The sequence below is a fragment of the Ostrea edulis genome, chromosome 5 (assembly GCF_947568905.1).
Source record: "Ostrea edulis chromosome 5, xbOstEdul1.1, whole genome shotgun sequence".
NCBI lineage: Eukaryota > Metazoa > Mollusca > Bivalvia > Ostreida > Ostreidae > Ostrea > Ostrea edulis.
Window position 1 is genome coordinate 64,964,769 of NC_079168.1, and position 22,061 is coordinate 64,986,829.

The 22,061-nt window shown below is 35.1% G+C and overlaps 1 protein-coding gene and 1 long non-coding RNA gene across 5 annotated transcripts in view; one reads left to right on the forward strand and one right to left on the reverse strand.

Moving 5' to 3' along the window:
* The window catches only part of LOC125651739 (TIMELESS-interacting protein-like), a 43,831-nt gene that overhangs the window by 13,938 nt on the left and 7,832 nt on the right, over positions 1-22,061 (reverse strand). For 2 of the 4 annotated variants that reach the window (XM_048880483.2, XM_048880485.2), the window contains exons 2-4: positions 17,196-17,344; positions 15,769-15,865; positions 1,142-1,217 (exon numbers count right to left, since the gene is read on the reverse strand). In XM_048880483.2, the coding sequence (XP_048736440.2) occupies positions 1,142-1,217; positions 15,769-15,865; positions 17,196-17,344 (322 nt within the window). Of the gene's footprint in view, positions 1-1,141; positions 1,218-15,768; positions 15,866-16,857; positions 17,029-17,195; positions 17,345-19,794; positions 20,486-22,061 lie in introns of those variants that run through there. The other 2 variants (XM_048880484.2, XM_048880486.2) reach the window with 2 other exon arrangements.
* On the forward strand, positions 325-10,826 carry LOC125675088 (uncharacterized). Its single transcript, XR_008802997.1, has 2 exons — positions 325-429; positions 6,451-10,826. It is a non-coding gene; the product is annotated as an uncharacterized LOC125675088 (long non-coding RNA).

The following is a 22,061-nucleotide window of genomic DNA, read 5'->3' on the forward strand; positions in this document are numbered from 1 at the left end:
AAAGTAAATTGTAAGATGTGTACGTTTTGTCACAGAGAGGAAGAGACAATAGAACATATACTGTGGGAATGTGATTAGTGTTCAAGCATTCCTAGATGAGTTTCAACTTTACATAGAAGATCAAACAAACTTTCAAATAGCTTTTACCAAAAAATACTTTATTTTAGGTATTTCTAGTAAAAAGTTTTGTATGCAAAATACTCTTATCCTTTGGTTGAAATACTATATTTATACAGCAAGATGTACCGAGAAATCATTGAACATTCGTTTTGCAATATCCTACTTATAACTCTTTTATGAAACGCAAAAATTCCTATTTTACAGAAATGGTGATAATGAAGAATTTGATACCCATTGGAACAGATGGAACCTGATCTTCCCTCTCTCACATATATAAAAAAAACTGTCTGTATTCCTATATGATCCTTGGTATGCATATATTGCACATGTATTATGATATATACAGATTGTTTACAACAACAAAAAAGTTTATTGTCCCCCTCGACAGCAACTATTTCCCAATGCGCAGCCTCGGGAAATAGTTGATGTTTTGGGGAACAATAAACTTGCTATTGTCCTCATAGCCAGTAAATAGATGTATAATATCACCTCAGTCACAATGACAACTTGATGTTATTATGATTTACACCTAAGCTCAGAATTCATATTCACACATTTTCTTAAGGATGGTTCAATTGGTCAAAAAATATGTCAACAAACTATATTTAGCAAACAAAATTTGAATTAGAACATCCAAACTGAATTAAAATTAAACAAAATGGCAGCAATGTTTACATATACCAAACAGGAAGTATTTACAGATCTGTGAAATCAACTGTAGTACTAAGTGGCTAAGAATAAGTGGCTTTATCCTCAGCAATTACAACATTAGGAGTAAATGTCCATCATTTATTAAGTACATTAGAAGTTTTACAAGAACTTTGACAACTGATCCCCTAGCTGCAATAATACAGTCCTCTCAAATAAAAAAAAATATGAAGGGGGGGGGGGGGGGGGGGAGAGAGTCACCTATCAACATGACATTTAAAAAAATGGGAGTACTAGGCCACATTATTGCAGGTAGGGACCCCCCTGCTATACCTCTACCATACTGCCCATTTCTGATTCCTCAATGGCTTACCTCATGTCCTTTTCCTTTGAATTTGACGTCTTGAAAAACCTTTGGTAAAATGGGTATTCCTCTCTCACCAGTCAACCTGAAGTATCAAAATTTACAATTTATGTTCCCTTTGTTCCAAACATGTTTCATATTAAATTTGAAAAGAATTGGAATGAGTTATCAAGAAAAAGTTAAAAATGTCTATTGTTCACAAATATAATAACTTAAAATTTTTAACCCCACCCTGATACCAAAACCCCTATCCCTGAGAGCATCAAATTTACAAATTTAGTAAAGGGCTACCTGCTCTTTTTGAGTATTTACAGTGGAACCCCGTTATTATGTTCCCCCTTTATTACGTTACTCTGCATATTACGTTGGAATTTCAAAGCACAAAACCACTTCTTAATAAACCTATATAAAATAGACATTGTTATTACGTTGTCCTAAAATGCCGGGACTCGATATTACGTTGTAAAAATTCTGACAAAAACGTAATAAACCCCTAATTATTCAATAGTGATTCTCAAAATAATAAGCCATTCACACCTTGACTGCTTGAGGCAGTCACCATGTATATTTCCTGGTCTGTTTGGGGATTAGAGACGGTTGACTGCTCACGCTTCCATAGATCTAGCAACATCAATACAGGTGAATACCTCGTATAGAAGCCAGTGACAAACAATTAAATAATGTTTATTTAGAAATTGTACTCTGAAATTTACTTCATTTTGCATATTTTGATAATCAAAGAAATAATTTCTCAACCACCTGCGTGTTCAGCATAGTGTGATTACCTTCGCTAATAAAACTCTATTCACGGACAGCTTTGAAACAAGAAAGACAAGATTTATCGTAACAATATTACAACCGCTTGGGTAACTGCTTGGACATGATGACTAAAGATGTTCAATTAAAAAATTGTCCGTTGTTTGGACATTCAGCTTGGGTGTTCGTAAATCTCGTCCATACATACACCAATCTATCGGGCGATTCGTGCACGGCGATTACCTCAGTGAATATTTTAAAATCCCATGATGCGCACATGATTTTAGTGCCATCATTTAGCTTGTTCTGGGTATAGTCAGTTTTTAAATCGAGGTAAGCTACTGACAAACAAGTTGATATGGTACAGGGATTTCAACACAAGTTGATGGTACAGGGATTTCAACAGTCTCGAATGAAGTCAGCATTTCGCAAATTCTATGGTCGTTATAACGATCTAGTTCGTCAATACAACCTCGCATTGGGTCAAATGCTGTCTGACGTGTTTCTTACCAATTGTTAAGCCGTTCTTGGCACACTGATTTTGACTGCGGATAACTCCGTTTACCTGATCAGGATATGGGGCTCACGGTAGGGCTGAAACAATTAATCGCGGTTCACTCGAACCGCGATTCACGGCATTCGGTTCAATTTTCGGTTCAACATCTCCAAATTTCGATTCGGTCCATGTTTACATTTTTTTCCGGAAATAAAGAATTCAACACGGATTTGGTTTTTTACCTTACAATTTAATACAACAAAAATGGCGGACGCTAACTCTGGAATCGTGAATCCGGCAAATCTAAGGTCCCCTGTATGGAAGCATTTTGGTTTTAAAGAGAACGGAACTGTGGCAGTATGTAGAATTTGTTTCACAGAAATAAATCACCAATGCTCTTGGATATTTTATAGCAAGTGATATAATAAAGACCATATTCCGTTGTTGAAAACGATGAATTTCAGGGGGAAAATGAAATAAAAACATGAAAGTTGTGTATTTTTTATTGTTTATTAGAGTTTTTGACAACTATTGAATTGAATCGAAAATAATCGAATTGTGGCCTAAGAATCGAAAATTGAACCGAACCGTGAGGTACCTGAATCGTTTCAGCCCTAGCTCACGGCGGGTGTGACCGGTCAACAGGGGATGCTTACTCCTCCTAGGCACCTGATCCCACCTCTGGTGTGTCCAGGGGTCCGTGTTTGCCCAACTATCTATTTTGTATTGCTTGTAGGAGTTATGAGATTGATCACTGTTCGTTATCTTCACCTTGCATAAATGAAATCTTCGTGCATCATTATATTTTTTAATATGTGGATTACGCTTAAATTGTTCTCCGTGCATGTTTACCGTTGGTGAGAAGTGTGTAAGTGTTGGGTATCATGTGCGTTTTGTGTCTATATAGTTTTGTTGTTTTTGGGGTGGGATTTTTTTATTGTGTTGTGTATTGTGTAATTAGAGAACTTAATAAAAACGATGTTTTGTTAATTTTTTTTAATACGAATGTTGAATACGAACCGGAACGAGTTATTGAGAGAAATTTATATGAACGCATTGTTTTAAAGTTGAACAAAATGGCGGTCCAAACGAATGCAGAAAAAGCAACGTTTATCAAAACATCCTTATGTATCCTACACCGAAATAAAGAAAAGGGATAAGAACATGAAGAATTACGGACATTAAAGATAAAATGTAAATAAAACAAAGTATCATAGTCTTTTAAACAAAGAAACAGTAAAGATATATTCACACACCCCTTCACGGAGTACCAACGGACGATATACAATTTCCAAATGATAATTTAAACGGATTTCACTGGGAACGTTTATTACGTTGCCCCCGGTATTACGTTATTTTATCGTGACAAAATGGAAAACGTAATAACGGGGTTCCACTGTATCTAGTTTCAGTTTAGTATAAATAGCACTAAAGACGATGTTATTTAAGTGTTTTACACAAACACTATATACCAAGTTTGACCCCGCCCTGGGGTCAAAACCCCTTACTCGGGGATCATGAAATCTACAATTTTGGTAGAGGCCATTTTTGGCTCGCCCCTAAGTCCCCAGGGGTGCAGGAATCCTGAAATATACAATTATGTTCCCCTTGTTCCAAATATGTTTCACACCAAATTTGAAAAGAATTGGAATGATAGTTATCAAGAAGAAGTTAAAAATGTCTATTGTTCACACATTCAATAACTGACCATTTTGGTCCCACCCTGATACCAAAACCCCTACCCTTGGGATCATCAAATTTACAATTTTGGTAAAGGACTACCTGTTCTTTCTAAATATCTATTTAGTTTCAATTTAGTATCAATAGCACTAAAGAAGATGTAATTTAAGTGTTTTATACAAACACTATATATATATATACCAAGTTTGGCCCCGTCCTGGGGTCAAAACCCCTTCCCCAGGGATAATGAAATTCACAATTTTGGTAGAGGCCTTCCTGCTCTACATCACTATGCATTTAGTTTTTCTTACATGTGTGTGGTTCTTGAGAAGAAGATTTTTAAAAATTGGTCAATTTTAGGCAGTTTTTGCCCCACCCCTAGGGGTGCTAGAGTCCTGAAATTAATGTCCCCCTTGTCCCAATGATGCTTCATACTAAATTTGAAAATAATTGGACTGGTAGTTATTAAAAAGAAGTTAAAAATGTTCAATTGTTAACGCATGATGACGGACGACAACCAATTGCAATAGGTCACCTAAAAAAAAAATCCCATCCAAAAAACAACAAAACTATAACACAAAACGCATGTGATACCCAACACTTGTAAACACACTTTTTCACCAACGGAGAACAAGCACAATACACTTTAGAACAAGAGGTACTGTGAGCAATGCTCACTAAGAATACCCCCCCCCCCCCCCCCCCCCCCCCAATCTCCCAAAGGGTGTTCCATGCGATGAAAAAAGCCGTTAAAGAATTCAAATGGAAACCATATTGCTACTTCGATGTCCAGTGTGCGTGACCTTTAACCTTTTGACCCCAAAATCGATAGGGAACATCTTCATCCCATGGGTAGTCCATATGTATGATATGGTGACTGTAGGTGGAAAGGATAATGCTTTAGAGCCCAGAAACCATATTGCTACTTCGATGTCCAGTGCGCTTGACCTTTGGACCCCAAAATCGATAGGGAACATCTTCATCCCATGGGTAGTCCATATATATGATATGGTGACGGTAGGTGGAAAGGATAATGCTTTAGAGCCCGGAAACCATTGCGTCTACAGACTGACGGACAACCCGATTCAAGTATACCCCCCCCCCCCCAACTTGTTGCGGGGGGTATAAAAATAATAATGCACTAAGATCATATTTTATATAACACTAAATGATGGCACTAAAATCACATGCACATCAAAAAAAGATATCAAGGGATTTTGAAATGTTCACTGAGCTAAATGCAGTGCACGAATCAGCCGATAACACTAAGCAGTTTGATCGGCGTATTTATGGACGAGTTCTAACAACATCCAAGCTATATATGTCAAAATAACGAACATTTTTTTTAATTGAACACTGCCTTTAGTCACCTATGTCCAAGCAGTCACCTAAGCTGTTTTATCATTGCTACAATAAATTTTGTCCTTCATGTTTGGTACCAAAGCTATCCGTAAATAGAGTTTTAATAGCGAAGGTAATCCTACTATGCTGAACACACAGGTGGTTGAGAAATTATTATTTCTTTGATTATCAAAATATGAAAAATGATTACAATTTCTAAATGAACATTATTTAATTGGTTATGACTGGCTTTGATATAAGGTATTCATCTGTATTGATGTCACTAGATCTATCAAAGCGTGATCAGTCAAGCGTCTCTAATCCCCTAACAGACCAGGAAATTTATGTGGTGACTGCCTGGGATGGTCAAGGTGTAAATGGTTGATTATCTTGAGAATCACTATTGAATAAATAGAGGTTTATTACGTTTTTGTCAGAATTTTTACAATGTAATACGGAGTCCCAGCATCTTGAGACAACGTAATAATGAGGTCTATATTATATAGGTTTGTTAAGAAATGATTTTGTGCTTTGAAATTCCAACGTAATTTGCTGACTAACGTAATAAAGGGGGAATGTTTTAATGGGGTTCCACTGTACTGTTACTTTCATCAAAGACAGCATGACACAAAGAGTGGATTTCAAAGACGGGAATCCCTGGATAGACCACACTGATGATAGCCACTCAAGGGAATTTAACTCTTGTTGACACTATCCACATTCCCTATCAATTGGACAAAGTCTGAATAATTTACTAAGTCATAGGCTATGTTGACCAATTAAAGTGCCACATTGGCTGGGAGATTCTAGGGCACCCTGACATTCTTATCTTACATAATGCTTAAAACATCTCTTGTAGTTCCACTCTAATGATCTCCCACCCTTGGCTTTTATGGGGATTATCCCTATATCTAATGGGTGTTAAGACATGAAAGCAAAATAGGCTATAACACTCCATTCCATTTCACTGAGTGGTACAGGTTCTTCTTAATTTGATAAGACATCATTCCCATTGTATATGTTATAAATCTAATCTCCATTACAGAAATCAACTCAGAGGACATCCACCATATAGGAATCAAGACTCCCATTGACTTCATGCCCTTGCTACAGAAAACAATGACATTGATGAGATTTGGGGGAAATATTCAGCAAGTGGTTTTTCGCATTTTAATCATCAGTTTTAAACAAGTTAAAAGACATATCCTCTTGATTTTTTTGAGAAAAGAAAACAACCAAAAAACAAATTTTCATATCTAAGTATTTCCTTTCACAAAACGGGAAATCTGATGGTGTTTCTCTAAAATTTATCAGTGGCCAAATCTAATCAACATCTTAAAACACAAATTTCACTTGAGATATTAAATTAACATCAGTCACACAATAAAAAAGTAAACTTCTGATGTCTGCATGCTGTCACGGTTATCATTATCACACTTTTATAATTGAGATTAGCATAATGTGGGATTAGTGTAGTTGTACTAAACAGATCAGTAATAATTACATTCACAAGAGTAGCCCGGCCCTCACTAAAAATTCAGTCAGTCAAAATGGGTGAGGAAAATCATACTAGTAGATTTTCGTAAGTTAGCCACCTGATGTCATCCTGGTCATGTACGGTTAATGGTCCTATCTGTCTTCATGTAAATCCTGATCACGTTCAATGACTTACAGTGTTAACATATCCGTTTCAATTAGTGATGAAACGACTGTCGCCGACAATCGATTATGAATCGTTTTTGGCTCTTCGATTTCGATTATATTCTAATTTTCATCATCGATTGTCGCCTGTACACTAATTAATATCTAATTCGGAATTCATCTGACTGTTACTCCCACTTTTATATCGTAACATGTATGGGGAAGAGTCAGAGTGGACTCCACATTGAAAAGTAGGAATTCAGTGACACCAGCTAGTGTGTATGCTGCACAAATCCATAAAACTAAATAGAAATAATCCCAGTGTTTGAAATTAACCATAGACCGAGTCTATGTCAAATGACACTGGTCTATGCCAATTGTAATTGAGATAGACCAAATTGTCTATGCCGATTTTCTAGATACAGGGATCTATCAGTACCTTCTCAGGGGCCGTTATTCGGCCCCATGCCCAATCGAAAATAGGCTCAAATTTTCCCAATTTGCGGGTAAAAATTCCCAAAAATAAAATTTGGAATCAATTCTTGTTTTTTAATCGCAAATCAGAGGCTCCAAATCGTGTATTCTGTTTCCAAGTACAACATATCTAAATTTAGTACTGAAATTCGGTACGCCTCGGTCAGTTACCTCTTTATTTGGATGTCACCGAGGTGTACCGAATGAAGGTGAAGAATAGATGATGGGAAAGCTTGTAGAATAAAGTGCACCGCCACGGCACATGATACGCCCGTCACATATTGTTAACATGAACATATCACCATGAAGAGATAGGTATGCATGGAACCAAATGTCAACCTTCCTTTAAGAATCTTACCCACTTTATGGCCTCATGTGACATTGCTTCAAATATTGATAATGTAAGCTTAATGATTTTTAAAAGGATATAAAAACATTTTCCCAAATGTTTTCAATGAAATGATTAAAGTGCAAGATAGCCCTTTATCCAAGCAAACAACTTACAATAAATGGGAGTACTCAAAAAGGTTGATTTATTCAACATATCAAAAAATACATATATCAGTATCTGCCTTTGTCAAATCTTCAAGTATAAAAGTAAAATATGCATGGTGATGTCAATATAAATAAATATAGATTAAAAACGGTTATTTCAAACACTGGTGCATCTCCTATGGTGTAGTTATTAATTAGAAAAAAATAATACATCATATATTTCTCAACTGGTTGTGTTAGACTTGAGAAATGCACATCTGCAGCTTTGCTCATTGTATTTTAAGGAATGAAGAACAATGCACAGCGTAATAAAACATCAAACATTAGTCATTATGTTTATTCTTAGACTGTAAAACTGTCATCTTAGTGAGACATGACAATATGCACCTTGTTGTTGAGATATAAAATAAAAATATATTTTACAATATCATATTAATTCTTAAACTTTATACCAAATTAACTTTCAAAGTAATGGCTACCAATTAGAACTGTTCTAAAATTTGACAGATCAATTAGAAGGCCAGATTCCTCTGCCCAATTCCCAATTGCAAGAGATATAGATAGCACCTCCTTGATCAGATTGCTGTAACAGAAATCTTCTAAACTCATTAATTAATCTGTAATTTGACAGAATGCAATTTTTCTGTTAGCAAAATGCCTCCTGAATTGCTTGATAATTACACCCATGGGACAAGGGAAATTTCTCTTGTTACTGACACAAAAGAAATAATTTGTTTGTTATATACTGCTGTATAGTACAGTGTATATAATGAAGAATGTGTAGTTTCTTGAATTAACATTTTTTAATATGGTTATTGCAATACTATTTCATCTGTTCAGATTTACACAAATGCCCAATCTGCAGCTTTGTTCATTGTATATCTTTTTTCTGAACAATGCCACAGCCATAACAAAACATCAAAATACTAATCATTAAAATAGGCCTTTATACATATTGCAACCATTTGTTGTCTTAGTGAGAAATGATACTCTGCATATAGGTTGCTGAGAAAAAAAATTAAAAATTATATAGTACAATGTCAAATTAATTTTGAAAATAAAGACTAACCACAACAAACAAATTCACTTTCAAATAATTTCTGGTATATCTGCAATTAAGAGGCTAAGATCTCTCTGCCCAATTCCCTAGAGATAAAGATAACACCTGCTTGATCATGTTGATCAGAGATGCTCTACACAAAACTCATTAATTAGTCTTGTCAAAATGCCCTTTGCATGCTACTCCCATGGGACAAGTGGAATTTCTCATGTTATTGTTAGAAACAAAGGAAACATTACATAGGCTAAAAAAAGCTGTACAGTATATCATAAAAAAAATATGTGTTTTCTTGATGTAACATTTTTGAATGAGGTTTTCTACAAAACTCTTATATGAGTAGGGATTGTACCAATTATAACATACTTTTTTCAAAAAATCACTTCAACTAAATGTCACAGTGACCTTAAAGTACAGTGCGACACACCTTCTACCTAAGATGCATAAGTTGACCAAGTTTCATGATTCTAGATCAAATAGTTTTCAAGTTATGAGCCGGACAGGGTTTTACCATATTTGGCCATATCTTCTTAATTAAAAGTCACAGCGACCTGGTTTTAATGTGCGACACACCTTCTACCCAAGATGTATCAACTGACAAAGTTTGATTATTCTAGGCCTTATAGTATTTAAGTTATGAGCCGGACACGAAAAAGCTAACAGACGGACGGACAGACGGACGGACATGAAGGCCATAACATAATACGGCCCGTCTTAAGACGGGCGTATAAAAAAGGGGAACCTGCTCAGAGCATGTTTTGTGCACCAGCACCAGTATTTATAGATTAGGCCAAGATAAATAAATTGTGTGTTTCCGGTTCCCCGACCGACCCTAAAATATTTGAGCCGACCCTTAAAAATTTATCCGCCGATATATATTCCGGAAGTAAACAATTCCGGTTTCACTATTAGAAATCCTAATCTCGATCACTTGCTTGTTTGAGAAAATACATATATATCCTATACGCAAATGGCAGCGTGCTTGCCAAGCACATTGCTGGCAAAAGGGCTCATGCTGCCCATCACATTTTGCGATTTATCGGGGGGGAAATGCGATAGAAATTCGGAAATGCGACACGGACATTTCGTATTTTAGATATCTCGGCGCCATCTTGAATGTCAGCTGTTGGCATCTAAACAGCCTCGGGCTGTTTTACCTGTGCAGAATGTGGATACCCTGTTACATGGAAACAATAAGACTTCGGGGCGTCTTGTTTATTTAGCAGTTTACACAAGACAAAGGTCTCTATGTGCAGGTAGGTGTGAATAAAATTAACTGTGAAAGTGCGAGTTGCCTACATATCGTAATATACTGGGGAGATACCTGAGTCATGTCATTACTGGGGAGCTACCTATTTTGGACTAGGTCAGTTACTATTAAATGGAGGAATGTTGGGAAATTGCATCATTCTTGAGGTCTTTGGAAAATGGCCATAAGGAAACACAAAATTGTAGGTTTTTCTGAAATTGCTATGCTATCATCTTTTGACTTCACATCATCGTAATCCATTCAAAATTTATTTCAGACTTCCTGAAGCCCCTTCTCCGCATGAGATTCACTAAAGGACCACCTTGTCATTCTGGATTTCAAGATGAAAACAGGATTCTTAAGAGAATTCTTTGAGTAATGTGATGTGTTAAACTATGTTATGTTTACAGAAATTAATCTTCAGTAACTTTGTCATCAGTGACTTTTTCTGAGTATTATATGTCATTTACACTAATAACATAATTAATAAACATATAGAAACTCATATCTTGTCTTTATTTAATATAGCCAGTTATAGGCTATGAAATACTCCTAAATTTGTCTGGTGTGAAATAGAATAAGTCAACTTAGCCAAAAACAGTATTTGAAAATAAAACCATGATTGTGCTGAAATGCCATCTAGACTGACTGAAAGGCAATCTGCTGAAATACAATTTTCACTATATTATAATAATAGTGATTTATGATAAAAGTTAATCAAAGCTATGTTGTATACATCGTGTAAGAATAATAAGAGACATATATATGATATGTTGTATATGCCTCTTGAATAATACACATGAACTATAGATCTAACAGTAAACGTGTAGGAGTAGATGCATGCACGCCAGGTTGCGACTCAAAATTGTGGTCCAGTGTGAGCCCTGTGACAGGGAATTACAATAGGAAAATGTAAACATCAAGAGGGAGAAAATTTTATGACTACGGTAAAAAACAATGAATCACTGTTTAGAATTTTTGAGATGCATCATGAAGGACCGTCCATCTGAATGGGCAAAACTACAATATTATGCTGGCCAGTAAACCGCATTCCAAAAAACAAGGAGTCGTATGAAGTTCAGGGCAGTAGTTCTGTTGGTGATTTAGCCGGATTTGAAATGTAATATTATTTAGAGTATATATGTGAACCGGATGTTGACCCTACATAATGCACAGGGTTGTTAGTGGCAGTGAAACATCTCGGGATCTTCAAAAACTGTACTTCTCAAAGTTGAATTTTAATCGATAAAATGTTGAAATAAAATAAAATGTTTTTCCTACTTACCTACCCTATTTTTTTCCAGGTTGGAATAGGAAACAGACTATTTATTTATCTTGGCCTTACATGTACTTTAGGGTCATAATTTATTAACTACACCAATATGAAATACAAGTATCGACATAAAAGGGAAATATGATTTTTCAGTAGTCTGTCATAATCTGACTTTGATGTATACCCTCTACCCACATGTTTCAGAACTAAAGAAACTGTCCCCTGCCACCCTATCTGTATTGTTAATTCTGGACAACTGTCTTCATCTAATTCATCTTAACAAAATTTTGACCAACTTGTGCCTATATTTACCAGGTTCTCTAGGCAGGATCATGTCCAGCTTGTTCCTAAATATTATCTGTCTCCTCTTATATTTTGACCACTTTATTTATCTTTTCAGTGATCTCTCTAAGCAGAATTTTATTTGTGAAAACATTATTTACATGTAATTTTGCAAGACTAGCCATTCACGAAAATTTAAACTCTTGAACATAGAAGACTTTAGCAATTAATAATGATTCGCAAAAGTAGTGTCCTGTGAGTAAATACATTGTACCCACGTAAAAAAAGGTTTCACAAAATAAAAGTGATTTACAAGCGTTCTGACCAGCTTGGGCCCTCTCCAACAACTTCTAAGCTAAATTCTGACAGCTATTGTTATCTCACATAAAAGTACTTAGTCATGTCAGCCATCATGTAGATATATTTAGTATCCATAAATCATTTTATGTTATAAGAATACTGTTCAAGTGAATTTAGTATATAACCAAGACAAGAGGCCCATGGGCCTAGAATAACTCTTCTGATACATTGTAGAACAGGCAAAAATTCTCACTAACCAAGATTCATCAATTAACAAAGTTTGATGATGTTAAGTCAAATAGTACCTAAAAATTTAAATGTAACTGTCCAAAAGTAGGTCACGGTGACCTACTTTTGGTCGACACACTGAAGACTCAAGATGTATCAACTGACAAGTCAAATAGTATTCAAATATAGCCGTCAAATTTCAAAAGAAGGCCACAGTGACCTACTTTTTGGTCAACACACTCCAAAGACTCAAGATGCATCAACTGACAAAGTTTGATTATTGAAGTCAAATAGTATCTGAAATATTCAAATATAGCCGTCAAAATCCATAAAAATAGGTCACGGTGACCTACTTTTTAGTCAACATACTCTGAAGACTCAACATGCATCAACCGACAAAGTTTGATAATTGTAAGTCAAATAGTATCTGAAATATTAAAATATAGCCGTCAAATTCCAAAAGTAGGTCACGGTGACCTACTTTTTGGTCAACAAACTATGAAGATTCAAGATGCATCAACTGACAAAGTTTGACGATCCTAGCTTTCATAGAGTCCAAAATATGCATCTAAAATTGAAAATGTGAAATTTGAATGTCTGCAAAATTAAAAAAGTAGGTCACAGTGACCTACCTTTTGGTCAACAAACTATGAAGACTCAAGATGCATCAACTAACAAAGTTTGATGGTCCTAGCTTTCATAGAGTCCAAAATATGCATCTAAAATTGAAAATTTGAAATTTGAATGTCTGCAAAATTCAAAAAGTAGGTCACTGTGACCTACTTTTTAAATTTTTTTTTTATATAAATATGTTTCAAGGCCTCTAGACGCATCAACTTTCAAGGTTTGATGATTCTCAACCTCTCGGTATCTGAAATAACAACCTAAAATGTATTCATTAATGATTAGCCATAAAATTCAGACAGTAGGTCATGGTGACATACTTTTTACATGATGCTGTTCAAGGTCCCATGATCCATCAACTGACAACTTTCGATGATCATAGGCTCAAAAGTGTCCAAGATATGCATCAAAATCCATTTAATAATAATTACCTGGGAAATTAAAAAGTAGGTCACCATGACCTACTTTTGAGATAACATGATATTAGGTCCTAAGATGCATCAACTGACAAAATTTGATGATCCTAGTCCTTATACTAAGCAAAATATCAAATTTTAACAAAACAAAATTTAAGGTCAACTTTGAAGTGACCTTGAGACCAAACCCTTTGCCCCAGGATGATACCTTGAACAATTTTTTTTTTTATTATCTACAACCTATATTCATCCTTATGCATAAGTTTGGTGATAATTTGCCCAGTGGTTCTTGAGAAGAAGATTTTTTAGCAACCACTACTTTTATTTGCATTTTCCTAATTATCTCCCCTTGTTAAAGGGTCACAACCCTAGTTTTAGTACAAATGAAAGCCCTTGGGCCAAGGATACCCTTTGACAAAAATTGGCCAAGGGGCTCTTGAGATATAGCCCTTTTTCCAAAAAGTTGACACACACCGCACGCCAGACATAAGGCCATATGATTAGGTCTTTGAGCCTTCAGCTCAGAATAGCTAACAAGAGGCCCATGGGCCACATCGCTCACCTGAGTCACCTTGGTCCACATCAGAAGATTTTCCATATCTATTTACATGTAAAACCGTAGTCCCAATTATGGCCACAAACCTTCCCCTGGAGGCCATGGTTTTTGCAAACTTGAATCTACGCTATGTCAGAAAGTTTTCATGTAAATGTGAACTTCTTTGGCCCAATGGTTCTTGAGAAGAAGATTTTTAAAGATTTTCCCTATATATTTGTATGTAAAACTTTGATCCCCTATTGTGGCCCCATCCGACCCCCGGGGGCCATGATTTTAACAATTTAAAATCTGCATTATATAAGGAAGCTTTCATATAAATTTCATCTTTTCTGGCCCAGTGGTTCTTGAGAAGAAGATTTTTTAATGATCCTACCCTATTTTTACCTTTTCTTGATTATCTCCCCTTGGAAGGTGGCCTGGCCCTTTATTTTAACAATTTAGAATTCCCTTTACCTAAGGATGTTTTGTGCCAACTTTGGTTGAAATTGGCCCAGTGGTTGTTGAGAAGAAGTTGAAAATGTGAAAAGTTTACAGACGGACGGACAGACGCCGGAATACGGGTGATCAGAAAAGCTCACTTGAGCTTTCAGCTCAGGTGAGCTAAAAACAGTGTTCCAAAATGTGTTGGAAAATAGTACACAAACTATGCAATAATGTTTTAAAACATTTTCAATTTTAAAAAAAAAATCTTAATATTGTTTTCACAGTTTTAGATTAACAGTTTTCATGCTCATTCGATACAAGTGTTTTTAATGAGTTTGGGGCTACAGAGAAAAGAACAAAAATTAAACTGCAGGAAATATAAGCTGTTTACACTGGTGTGATATGTATCCATACACAAAATACAGCAAATAACAGTAAAAATTAGACTGTAGTGAAAATTAGGCTGTTTACAGCGTGTAAAATTAATCTTTTTAGGACTGTTTGGAGTGGATGTTGTTTGTTCCTGAGTTCATTCTAATCTTACATCATAAACAAGCTGACATATTTACCACACCAACTTAACTGGGAAAAGTAGAGCAATCTTACACTTGAAACCCACTCACAAAACAAAATTATGTAAGAACAGGTAGATCCTGGCAATGGTTCTCTCCCAGATAAATGTTATCAGGTAAAACAAACCAAGGCAGGGATTTGAAGGTCAGATAGTCAGGAAGTTGACCATAACAAGTGACCAAACTACACAGTGGCTGTCAGATACTGACCACAGATAAAGTAAAAATAAACAATGATTTGGTGACCTGGTAAACATCATAACTGAGGGGAACATATATGTGAAACACAGATAACAAACAATACACCCTAGGATACAGTCATTAACACAACAGCTTCTATAGAGGGGTCTTATCCATCACTTAGTGTCTGAGTTTTAGCTAGACTGACCACTACATGTGTGAAGAGGATTGAGTAGGCTATAAAAGTGTAAGATTTAGAGGAATTAGCCTTTAACCCAGTTTCTCTCTGCACTTGCACTACCCCTATATGTGTGAAACCTTTAAGTCTAGAATTCTATAAAGGAATTAGCTTTTGACCTAGTACTCTATCTGTGCTTACATTTACAATGGGTTGTAAACACATTATGTCATTCAGAGGACTGATTGTCACTGATAACGCAGGCAGACATGGTCAATGACTTCAAGAAAGCTCAGTTTGGCATATAAAGCTGCAATAAAAGTCTTGGACAAATGGAAGATGTTGCATGGGAATGACTACATAGCAGTGGGATAATGTTCCAGACTGTGTTTACCATAATAAAAGGAGAGTTTACCTGCTGGCATCTAATTTAGGTTGTGGTCTGCGAACCACCTTTTTGGCAGCCCCTTTTGACAAGTCTTTCAGTCTGGACAAGACCTCAGCACTGTTTTCTATAAATGAAACATTCAAAGCTTATCTTGCATTGTATACTTGCCAAATGTAGTGCTACATTTGGATCTGGGAATTATCTATACCCAATACACATAAATCAAAGATGTGAATGTTCTAGAAGATGAATCAGGAATTTTGTACTTGAAGAATTAATGTTAGGTTGTGTAAGCAGTGGGTATTAAGATACCTTTTCTAAACTATATTTAATCTTCTAATACTTAGACAGAGGTATTCTATGTATTAATATGCAACAGTCTGAATTTAAAAAGGATTACTACTTAATGTTAGGAAGCCAAAACTTGATAATCCTCTGAACACTAAACCATTACATTTTTTTCTTCTTTCTATTTCCGACTTATAGATCACATAAATTGATATAACCATCATATATATATATATATATATATATATATATATAATAACAAATTACAGGTAACGTCTGAGTTTTCCCTTCTGATTTAAATGCGTTATTAGAGAACTTAATACCTGCGAATCATGAGGACATTGTAACGTGTTATTAATGCCCTGTATTCCTTCCTAATGACCAGAAAAATGACCACCAATAGACAGATTCTCAAGTCATTTGTCAAGAAACCAAAGACAATGTGAAACTTGCACTACAATAGTTCTGTTCTTACCTATTTTTTTCTAAACTATATGTTCACAAATTCAGTTAATTGAATTCCTCATAAATCAGAGGAAAACTGGACAAAAACAAAGGAAAAGATCACACCCTATCTGGAAATATATCATTTTCTGTCACTTTAGATCAAACCCAGAGCGTTTCATGTTCTTGAAATTGAGCCACTCAGAGAATGTGTGACAATTATTTCACATGCTGTGTGCATCTGGTTATACACACATGGTAAAGTGAACAGTTGATCATAGACCTGAGATCAACAATGCAAATATGAAACGGCAGAAAGCAATACATTACTTATAAGGAGAAAATGGAGTATCTGCCCAGTACTTCTGCATGTTGTTGACTTACCAGTTATTGTGTTCCCTAATATATAAAGAAACATAAATAATTTGCCACTATCACACGTCATCCGTTTTCCATTGTGATGTCACTTGTCCAGACTGGATACAATTTTCTCTTCTTTACAATGCAAACCAGTACCATATTATAACTGGTCATTTAAAAAAAAAAACACCCAATAAAACACTTGAGGCTTTTAATAAAAGTGTCACCTCACTTTATCAATCTTATGGAAGTGAAATTCTGACAGTAATTGTATAATCGTAGAGCATGAACAATGATGCTGTAATAATACAGAGCTAAGAGCAGTTTTTCTTAATCGATAAGGACAAAGTACTTTATATTACCCTCATATTCCTCTCCATTCTGTGTATTTTCTAACCCCTCATCGTCCTGGGGAAGATCCGGCAGGGGCCCTACAGAGGGCAATTCCTCCTCCTCGAAGATGTCATCCATATCCAAGTCCACGGACTCCATGTTCTTCCTCTTCAGCAATCTGTGATAAAAGTATTTGTTGTTATTATGGTTATGTGTCCTGTTAAATAATTGTTTTCTACTTATCTCAAGATGTCACGAGCTGTACACGAAGTGCCACAAATATCCAAGAAAACAAGGAATATCCTGTCTTTGTTTCTACAGCTTTATTTGAAATAAAAATAACACCAATAACATTTTCCCTTTTATTTGCATTTTTAAATAATGTTGGCTTAATTTGAAATTGTTTAAATTGAAATGTTGCTTAATTTGAAGTAAAATAACAGTTAGCGGGGGTGATAATGAGTTTTAACTTCTTTTCATTAATGATTATACTGATGATCTACTTTACATCATGGTTTGTACATCCATTATAATAGAGACATTTAGATTCATACCTGACATGTGTACATACAGGTATATAGATTATTACCGAGATACATGAATGTATATACAGTTAGATAGATATTACCGAGATATGTACATACAGTTCAGGGTTCGAAATTAACTCATGTCCGTAAGTCCGAGACTAGTAAAAAACGTGTCGGACTAGTGAACTCTCTATAGCACTAGTCCGTACGGACTAGTGAAAATCCGGAAATCAATCTTCAATGTGGTAAAGATTTTTAGGAAGATTTGTCTGAGTCTCTTAGATGTTTGAACTTATGGTTGATTACCTGCATGGTCAAGTGTTTGCATGACTATGACATCCTGATCTTCCAAACACATGAAGTGCGTTCGAGACCGCCGTTCTTCGAACGTGCACAAATTGTCAAATTCCTGCCGATTCCGAACGCCGAGTACACATCACGAGAACATGTTCTAGGTGTAAGAATTGCAAGTAGTGTGGTCTGAGAACATGCACGTTTGTGCGCACATGTTCTCGTCATTCGCGACTCTAACACAGTAGTTCATAACACTATAGCTCATGACTTGGTCAATCGAGTGAATTTTATCGACTTTATTGATAAAATTTCGAACTCCTGTGACTCTAAAATCTGAGCACCAAAAGAACAGGAACATCAATCTCGAACGCACTTATGGACGTTTATAAAAGGATTAACTCGGAGGTTAATATTGTATGCTTCTGAAGATTTTGAATGCGAAATAAAATATGGTGGTCTCTTTTTCTTCTGTAGGTGTCAGAAATTGAATTGTTTGCAACTGTGATGTGTTTGGTTTGATTAAAATGAAGATCATTTTATGATATACTGGACGGACTAGTGAAATGCTTTGCGGACTAGTGAACATCAACAGTGACTAGTCCGTACGGACTAGTGCTTGAAAAAGTTAATTTCGAACCCTGCAGTTAGATATTACTGAGATATGTACATACAGGTATATAGATTATTACTGAGATATGTACATACAGTTAGATATTACTGAGATATGTACATACAGTTAGATAGATATACCTGACAATGCATGCTTGACTAATTTGGTTCAAGTTTGTATCTAGTTTTATAAGGTCAGGATTGAAATAAAATTTTAGTTTTCTTTCAAAATGATCAATTTCATTAAATTGAAATTTTGGATTTTAAAAACAAAACAAAAAAAACAACACCTAGAGCCAGCTAGTATTCCAAATTTCACTTCATTTAGAGTAGTATGTTGTTCAATCTAATTAAAATTAGATCTTTGATCCGCTGATTGCATGAGCAGATCAAAGATCTAATTTTAATTAGATTGTATGTTGTTTTGCATTCTATTTGAATATTAGATTTGATGTGGTGTAAGAAAAAAAAAAAAAGAACCCAGGCCTTCGGTTGTGAAACTATAGCCATCAAATACTAATTAAGTTACATAATCTCTCCGAGTCCCCCAAATAAATAAAAATAAATGATTGTTCTCTTCTACACATATACCAGAAACATCAAGAAAATGATGCATTCATTTATCATCCACAATTCCTATGAAAGCCTTGCATGACCTTTTTCTCAAAGTGTAAGTAAGCATAATAATTACTACGAAATGACAAGATTTTTGGTGTTAAAATCTTCAACAATACACTTTATGAACGTGATGCATACTAGTCAATGGTGATGTGTTACAATGTCAGAAAGCCCCACTTCATGAGGTTAAGCTGTTTCTACTTTTCCCGGAATATCATGATTGTATATGGTTAATTATTCAACGGTCAGTGATAATTAAGGGGAAACAGTGGAAAATAACCCATCACTGCCTATTTAAAGGTAATTCCAACACCTATATATTCTCCAATAAAAATATACTGAAATACAGATATCCTTTGAGAGAGAGAGAGAGAGAGAGAGAAGAGAGAGAGAATGAATTAATATATATAGACCAAGACAACATAATGTAAGAATCATTACAAAAACTAATCAGTTATATTTCCAATTTGCACAGACCTACCAATATATTTTATTTTTGTCTTTTTGATATTGGTGAATAAAGCAAACTATGTGAAAATACATGGTATTTGGACACAAGATATTCAAAAGGTTCTCCTACCGTTTAAGAGTGAAAGGTTCCGTCATGATGTAGTCAGTATTATTACATTGAAGTCCAGCGAAAACACAAGTAATCAAGTTAAGTAATCATGGTCAGAAAAGCTGTCCTGTCAGCAAGACCAATCAAAAACTCCCAACGTCCACTCAATCCAAAAATAGACTACATGAGAATAAACACTGTAAAATGTTACTCAGTGATTAAAAAAAAAGCAAACAAGTACATAACTTCAGCACAGATAAAACTTTCAAATTATTTCAATCTTTTGTCCACAGTATTTCGGTTCACAAAGTTCACATCTATTACTCTAATGTTTGTAAACCACGGAGCACATGAAGACTAATTCCTAGATGATTCACCCAAAACACAAAATCCTTCCAAAGAAAACACCTTATTGACACAAAAATATCTAATCCTCCCTGATTGACAGTGCCCACTGACCACCTTGTTATTGACTGCCAGTGGTCAGTTAGTGATGAAATTGATTGAGTCCACAGACAGCCAATAACCAAGTCTGGAATATATATTTATAGCAGGTCAAGATGACCCATCCCCACGGTCATCATTAATAAGGTCAGTCACTCACGTACATAAATAAACAATAAACAGCTTAGTCTCCCTTGATGCGTGTGGCATACAGTAAAGACACACACAGAATATATTGTAATTATCACATACTGCACATTACAACTTACAAGTAATTAATATCTGCATTAAATCACAATAATGGAGAAAAACAGGGGTGGATCCAAAACTATTTAAATTGTCAATGAATAGGACAAGAGGAATATAAAAACTTCTGGCCTGAGGGAGTTCCTAGAATCTATGCCTGGATATTACTTATTGCTTATTCTCTTTAGAGACTTTTAAGAAGTGGACAGGCACACATTAATGTGAGATTCTCTAAAGAGAAGACAACATATAAATAACTTAACCAGTACTACCGAGTCAATCATAACTTAAATGAATGTATACACACATATATTAATTATTACATAGTTCAACAACATCAAGTGCCATTATTAAAACATTCACTTCATATCATAAACTGTGCCACTATACATATTTTATCGTGCAATGAATAGACATTTGGAAATACTGCCATATATTTCAAAATAAGATCGTCTTGTCCTATCTATTCTCATAAAAACAAAGCATTTCATTATAGTTGCATTCCCTGCAAGTGTGGTGAATGCTTCTGATAATTAGAAAACCTATTAAGAATCATGTCTGGTTCTTAAAGGGACTGGTTTGATGATTTTTGATAATTTTTCATATTTAATGGTAAACATTAAAAATATAACTCATTTAATGTTGAAAGCCAAAATTTTGACCTTTTAAATGCAACAATAAAAGCAATATTTTAGCCTTAAATCTGTGTTATGTAAACAAAGACTCGAGTCTTTTTATGTATACAAAATAACAAGTGAAATATTGATTTTGAAATATAAAGCATCTTAATTTTGCATAGTCACAAATTTTAACCTCTAGCTGACACATCTACCCCCAAAATGCTTGAAATGTGAAAGATATAATAAACTTGGATCGAAATCCATTTCTTTTGAACATTTCGTAAACAATAACACAGACCGCAATCTTTGTTTACAAAACAAATAATGAACTCTCTAAAATGAGCTTCTGTGACAATGTATATATAACCTGAATTTTTATGTGAACTCTTTTTAAACACATTAGATAGTAGATTTTGATCATTAAAAGTGAAAAAGAAAATTATGGGGAAAATCGTGACTCGGTCCCTTTAAGTGAGACAAACTTGAAAGAATTGATAAATGCATTGAAATCAAACATGGAAGATATCCTGGACAGGTTTTGTTCTTTCGTTTCATCTGAAATGGTTAAGGTATCACAACACTGCATTCATTTACTAAACATTTTGCTGAGCCTTTACCCTTGAATTCTACTTTTTATATACAATATCTTGATTTGGACAGTGGTGGACATGCATGGCATCAAGGTACATGACAACTGAAAAAGTGTACCGGAAACGGAAATGAAAAATTGCTGGGAATCAAATCCTTGTAGTAGGCACATACTTTTTTATTTACATTTAGGCCTTAGATTAAAAACCTTAAGAGGAGGTTAATGGACAAACCACATACTCAGGCATGATGTAGGCCAGGTATGCCATGAGCCGGGCTTGTTACGGAGCAAATCTCTACCACTGAGTTATAGCGACAGATACTGGCACAGGTTGTTGTGTAATATGGTAATTCATGCTGTATTAGACCCAAGTACCAAGAGAAAATGTG